This window comes from Rhododendron vialii, chromosome 11a, assembly GCF_030253575.1.
Source record: "Rhododendron vialii isolate Sample 1 chromosome 11a, ASM3025357v1".
In the NCBI taxonomy this organism is placed as follows: Eukaryota; Viridiplantae; Streptophyta; class Magnoliopsida; order Ericales; family Ericaceae; genus Rhododendron; species Rhododendron vialii.
This window is the reverse complement of record NC_080567.1, coordinates 4522925-4529277: the sequence shown is the minus strand read 5'-3', so window position 1 is coordinate 4529277 and position 6353 is coordinate 4522925. Positions and strand designations below refer to the sequence as shown.

Sequence of the window (6353 nt, the reverse complement as noted above, 5' to 3'; positions counted from 1 at the left end):
TTTAGACTCTTATGATCGGAAAAGACTTCGAACCTCTCGCCGTAAAGGTAATGACGCCAACTCTTCAAAGCAAAAACGACGGCCGCAAGTTCTAAGTCATGGGTAGGGTAGTTTCGCTCGTGAGTTTTCAATTGTCGCGATCCATACGCTACAACTCGTCCCATTTGCATCAACACACATCCTAATCCCTCTTTCGAAGCATCACAATACACGGAATAACCGACTCCCCGTTCGGGCACCACCAAAACCGGCGCGGTAGTCAACCTTTTCTTCAATTCCTAGAAGGCCATCGCACACGCATCACTCCAAATGAAACGAGTCCCCTTACGGGTCAATTTAGTCAACGGAGCCACTAGGCGAGAGAAATCGAGTACGAAATGACGGTAATACCCGGCCAAGCCCAAGAAACTACGAATCTCGAATACATTCTTTGGTCTTTGCCAATTCATTGCGGACTCTATCTTCCCCGGATCAACAGACACCCCATTCTTCGACACAACGTGACCTAAAAACTTGACTTCAGACAACCAAAATTCACACTTACTAAGTTTGGCATACAAGCAGTGCTCTCTCAAAAGTTCAAGAATGACAGTTAGATGAATTTGGTGTTCCTCCTCCGAAGGCGAGTAGATAAGGATATTGTCCACAAAGACTACTACGAAGCGATCAAGGTAGGCACGAAAGATGCGGTTCATCAAGTCCATGAAAGTCGCCGGTGTGTTCGTCAATCCAAAAGGCATAACAACGAATTCGTAGTGGCCATATTGAGTACGAAAAGCAGTTTTAGGAATGTCTTCCCTTCAAACCCTCAATTGATGGTAACCGGACCTCAAGTCGATCTTAGAAAACATGTAGCACCTCGAAGTTGGTCAAACAAATTGTCAATTCTAGGCATTGGATACTTATTCTTTACGGTGACACGGTTCAACTTACGATAATCGATGCACAAACAAAGTGACCTATCCGTAACGCCCCTAATTTTGGGTACGTTAAATAAAACATTTTATTGAAATAAAAACTGAGTCCGGCTCTTTTATTACAACAAAAACATAAAAAAAGAGTACTTTTATTACAAACGGAAGGAAACTAAGGTTCCTAACTACAGCTCCGCTTGTTCTTCCATCACAGCTAGCTCCTCGGCTCCGAAGGCTTCCAAGGTGTAAAGTTCACCCTGTTCGTCTATGAAGTCTGACATATTATACCGGTATCGCCACCAATATAATAGGCCAGGGTCACCAAAAAGGCAACACCGTGAGCCATAAAGCTCAATAGAACTATCCAAACCCTCTAACCCTTAACTTATGAACGTAAGAACATAATAACAACAATTCCACTTAGATCATGCATATAGTCCAAACAAGTATTCAAATCCACAATCCTTACTTGACTAACGTTGTGTTCATTACTTAGACTCATCGTAGACCATGTTTTTTTTACTTCACTTTCCTTTTTACCCAAAAACTCCTTTTTAACTCACCCAACCTCGGTTCCGCCGCGCCGGTCTCCCGAGTATCCTCACAATGGTTCCGCCGCGCCGGGTTCCCATTGGCACACAACCGCATTGGCTCCATACCACGGATAACCAAGCACACACCCAACCTCGGTTCCGCCGCGCCGGTTTCCCGAGTATCCTCACAATGGTTCCGCCGCGCCGGGTTCCCATTGGCATACACACACACAACTCACATAATGCACCCAAAACCGGTCATTATGTAGTTTCAAAATATTTCCTCCCTCGGATACACATTTTTATCTTCGTTAACACACCCTAGGTGCCATGTCTCTATTCTCTTGGTTTTCGTGTCATGTTACATGCATAGACTCCGTGGTGTAGGACTTTCCACATAAACAAGCATTTATAAATTTCCAAAATGAATACAACAATATTATCCAACTCTTGACCACATAACGTACTTGAATCATAATAACAACATCATGCTTCTCATACATTCTTAAACAAAGATAACCTTATCTACTTAAGCTTAATGATCAAAGTTACTTTCAAATGAACTTATTTTAGAGTTATGATACAAAACTACTTTATACTTAGGAATAGGGATAAGGAATTCCTACTTTATACTTGGCGTGGACGATAAGAATATTCTACCTTGCTTCTTGGCGGTAGTAGTCGGCTAAGAAGATTTGGTCGTCGGTTTTGGATTTCGGCGGCGTAACGGCGTCGATTTGCTTCGAAAGGAAAAGAGTTGTACTTTCTTTTCCTAGAAACAACTTTCTAACTTAACTAAGCTACTTTAAAAGATCTAATGGTGGTTTTGGGAGGTGGTTTGGTGGTTTCTCTCAAGAACACTCAAGAACATAAGAAAACAAGAACTTTGGAAGCAAGAACTTTTGGAATTTCTAGAGAGAAGTTGGAGCAATGGTTTGAAGGTGTGAGTTTAAGCTTGGAATGAGCTTCTATTTATAGGCAAGGGCTTCCCTCTCTCTCTCTCTAGGCGAATTCCCCTCTCTCTCTTTCTCCCTCACCTTTCTTTCACATGTCAAGGTTTGATTGAAAGGTTGGAAGCTAATTTGGTAGGCTTGCATGGCTACTTTGGTCCTTGGATTTGATCTTTGGAAGATATGTTTGGAAAGGAGGAGACATGGGTACAAGATTTGGTGTTTAAACAATTAAAAGATGTACAAAGGAGGATAATGGGGTTAAGATTTGGCTAGGAGAAGAAATCACCAAAGATTTTGAAGTACTTTTGGAAGACCAAGGTCAAGTACACATCACATCCTTCTTCTTCTTCCTTCTTCTTTCCCTCTCTCTCTCTCTCCCTCTCCCTCTCCTTCTCTCTCTCTCTCGGCCTCTCTCCTCTCTCTCCCTCACGGCTCTCTCTCTCTCCTCTCTCCTCTCTCTTGTACTAGCTATATATGTATATATATGTATGTACTAACATGTAAGAACACAAATAAATAAAAGGGTACTTTAGTACTTTTAAATCTAAAAGGATTTAAGGTCAAGATTTCCCCTTTAAACTAATATAAAGGTACGAGTACTTAATTAATATAATAATGTACTTTTGTACTCCCGGGAATCTTAACAAAATATTATTTTAATGGGATAAGTACTTAGTTGGAAGATGAACCTATTACCCAATGGATAATAAAACTCCTAACGGTTATTATCCAAAGGATAATAAGGTACGAGTACTTTAAATACTAAACTAAGTTTTTTTTTTGAAAATGACTACATGTCCTTTTTATTACACATGTGTTTATATATATATGTACTTACCAAATAAAATAAAGAAAAGGCTTTTGTCCAATGGGTAAAGATTACCCTAATGGTTATTGTCCAAAGGTCCATAGTTACTTGGGTACTTTTATTATAAAAAATAATCAAAAGTACTTTTCAAATAATTATAAATGTCATTTCTTTAAAAGATCAAAGTACTTGTTCAAATCTTTCAAAAATCCTTTTAATATAAAGAAATGGGTTTCTATTATCCAATGGATAATAGTTCCCCTAACATTTATTGTCCAAAGGATAAAGAATAAAGTTAAAACAATAAAAGAAAACAATTAAACAATTTCTAGTCTAGGGTTGAAAAGGTTCAAAAGGTTCAAGATGGGCAAAACGGTCCATCTACGGTTAGGGAAAAGTAATTGGGTGACTTCCTAGTTTGGTTACTTCATCAAGCCGGTTAGAAGTTAACTAGGCTTGCTAAGTAGGGTTTAAAAGTCAAGAAACGATCCTTGAGGGTCCAAAGTGCGATTAGGGTTTCTAGTCGAGAAATACGATGATAAGGCGATCGATTGCTTAAATACAAACCACAAGGAATCAAATAGAAAATCATCGAGCAATTAAGAGAAATTAAGAAATTTCAAATAACAACGAGATTTTTATTGAACGAAAAATCGGAGTTGTTACATATCTTTCTTTTGAGCAAACAAAGCCGGTGCTCCCCACGGCAACGTACTCGGACGGATAAAGCCCAAACTCTCCAATTCTTGCAATTGAGTCTTCAGTTCCCTTAACTCAGCAGGCACGAAACGATAAAGAGGTACGGAAATGGGAGCGGTACCAGGAAGTAGGTCAATGGTGAACTCAATCTCCCTCTTGGGTGGCAAACCAGGTAACTCCTTCGGAAACACGTCCGAAAAATCACAAACAACAAGGGGTAACTCCCCACGCGCGGATACGTCCTCATCTAAGGCCAAACTCGCTAATAACGCATACATTGACTCTTGTTCTCGAGACCCACACGAATATGGCTCTAATGGTTCCCGACGCTCCCCAAAGAACTCAAAACAAGAACCCCCGGGCGGACAAATACGGACCCGACGCTTGAAGCAATCTATGGTAGCGTAAAATGTAGATAGCCAATCCATGCCCAAAATAAGGTCGAACCCCAACATATTCAACACAATGAAATCAAAAGTGAAACGACGATCTCGAATAATGAGCTCACAATCTCGACAAATACGATCCAATGGCGATCTACCTCCTATAGGTGTCTCAACGAACAACGGAGGACTAATATTCTCAATTTCTAGTTCCAAAGCACAAGCAAATGATGCAGCAATGAATGAATGCGATGCTCCAGAATCAAATAATACTCTAGCAAAGGAGTTAAATAGAAGAAATGTACCCCTCACAACCGAAGTTTCTGGGGCTTGAGAAGTGACAGGAGGTGGTGGAGGTGGAATTGCAGAAGTGATAGCAAACGCCCTTCCCTGAGACATTTGACTCCGAACATGCCCACCCCGTTGTCCGGAACCCTGAGTAGGTGTCGAAGAACTCGCTCCTCTCTCAACCTGAGATCCCTGAGCTGACATGGTCTGACGAAAGTGAGGCTGTTGCTGCCTCTGAATACCCCGAAATGATTGGCGACCAGAACTTTGACCACCCCTCGGCTGCTGCACCGAACCAGACTCGCTTCGTGTCCCTTCCCCAAGTGGACAATTTCTTGCAAAATGACCGGCTTTCCCACAAGTAAAACACGTACCCAAAAGTCGCGGACATTGGGCACGAATGTGCCTTGCTTGACCACACTCGTGACACACAATCGAAGGCCTATTTGGATTTGCCCGAGTCCCAAAAGAAGAGAATGATGGAGGCCTAAAGTTTGACGGACCCTGCGAAGCCGAAAATTGATCTCGCTGTCTCTTTCTCCCTTGACTATTAAAACTCCCCGAAGAAGAGCTCATACCCCCTACCGGTTGCCTCGGTTCCCAAGCCTTAGGATTTTGTGGTGCCTCCTTAGGGGTCTCGATGCTCCTCGCACACTCTACAACCTCGGAAAACTTCCCTTTGCGTTGTGCCACAGCAAACTTCTTCACGGTTTCATGTAACCCTCTCTCAAACCGCCTACACTTCCTTTCCTCGGTAGCCACCAACTCCGGTGCGAAACGGGACAAAGATTGGAATTTTAAAGCGTATTCTGACACGGTCATATTTCCTTGTTCTAACTTTTCGAATTCATCCCTCAATTGATCTCGACTAGTTTCGGGAAAATATTGCTCCTCGAATAGCACTTCGAACTCGGCCCAAGTTAAGTTTTCCACATCCGGCTCATTCGCTTGAGCTGCAGTCCTTGCCGCTCTCCTCGCGTCCTTCCTCAATTCTAAAACCGACTCCCACCATTCATTCGCTTCCCCGGTAAGTTGAACAGCCACAATATTGACTCGCAAGTCATCCTCTGTGATCCCAAGAGCCCTAAAAAGTTTTTGGATTTGGGCCAGCCAATGGTCAGCCACAAGAGGGTCACTGCTCAACCCATCGAACGTTGGTGGATTCCTACGATTGAATTCCCTCATTGCCGACAAGGCGCGACTGTCTGCACCTTCCCTAAGAGCTGGGTTTAAAAGATTCGCGGCCGCAAGAGCCGCAACGAAGTCCCTAGCAAAGGGATTTTGAACGATCGAAACTTCCTCTCCTCGACCATGTCCGGCCCCTTCCCCCAAATTCCCATTCGGATTTTCCCCTAATTGGCTAACCTCATCCTCCACTGGCGCCTCTCGGCCACGTCCACGGCCGGGGCCGCGGCCACGACCACGACCACCCCGACTTTCGCCCTCACCTGCTCTAGCACGCGTTCTCGGTGGCATCTTACTACAAGTTATAAAAAAAAGGTTTATCAATAACAACATCATTTAATGAGGTCTAAACCCCCGACTATCCCAACACGGATCAAAGCAACTCTACGCACTCTACTATATTGAAATGCAATGCCACATAATCCATGTAATGTCAATGCACACAAGCACACATATGGTATGGAAAGAGGCGTGACATTTTGAACCCATGAGACTAGAAGCCTCCCCACGGTCTCAAAGTATTCAAACCTAGACGCTCTGATACCAATTTGTCATGCCCTCGATTTGTTTAACTTAAATAGATAAATCAT

At 42.9% G+C, this 6353-nt stretch overlaps 1 protein-coding gene across 1 annotated transcript; it reads right to left on the bottom strand.

Moving 5' to 3' along the window:
- Positions 1-278: 278 nt before the first annotated feature.
- Positions 279-6054, bottom strand: LOC131306790 (uncharacterized). The gene is made up of 3 exons (XM_058333218.1): positions 4596-6054; positions 3896-4496; positions 279-798 (listed from the first exon to the last, which is right to left on the bottom strand). The coding sequence occupies exons 1-3, from the start codon at positions 6052-6054 to the stop codon at positions 279-281; spliced, it is 2580 nt and encodes an 859-aa protein (XP_058189201.1).
- Positions 6055-6353: the final 299 nt, after the last annotated feature.

Excerpts from the sequence above, each read along its gene's own strand:
- LOC131306790 (XM_058333218.1), bottom strand. The coding sequence starts at position 6,054 with ATGCCACCGAGAACGCGTGCTAGAGCAGGTGAGGGCGAAAGTCGGGGT. Across the intron at positions 4,497-4,595 it reads AGAAACTTCGGTTGTGAGGG|AAATTGAGAATATTAGTCCT; the intron begins GTACATTTCTTC and ends CTTTGGAACTAG. Across the intron at positions 799-3,895 it reads CCGTGGGGAGCACCGGCTTT|GGAAGACATTCCTAAAACTG; the intron begins GTTTGCTCAAAA and ends GAGGGTTTGAAG.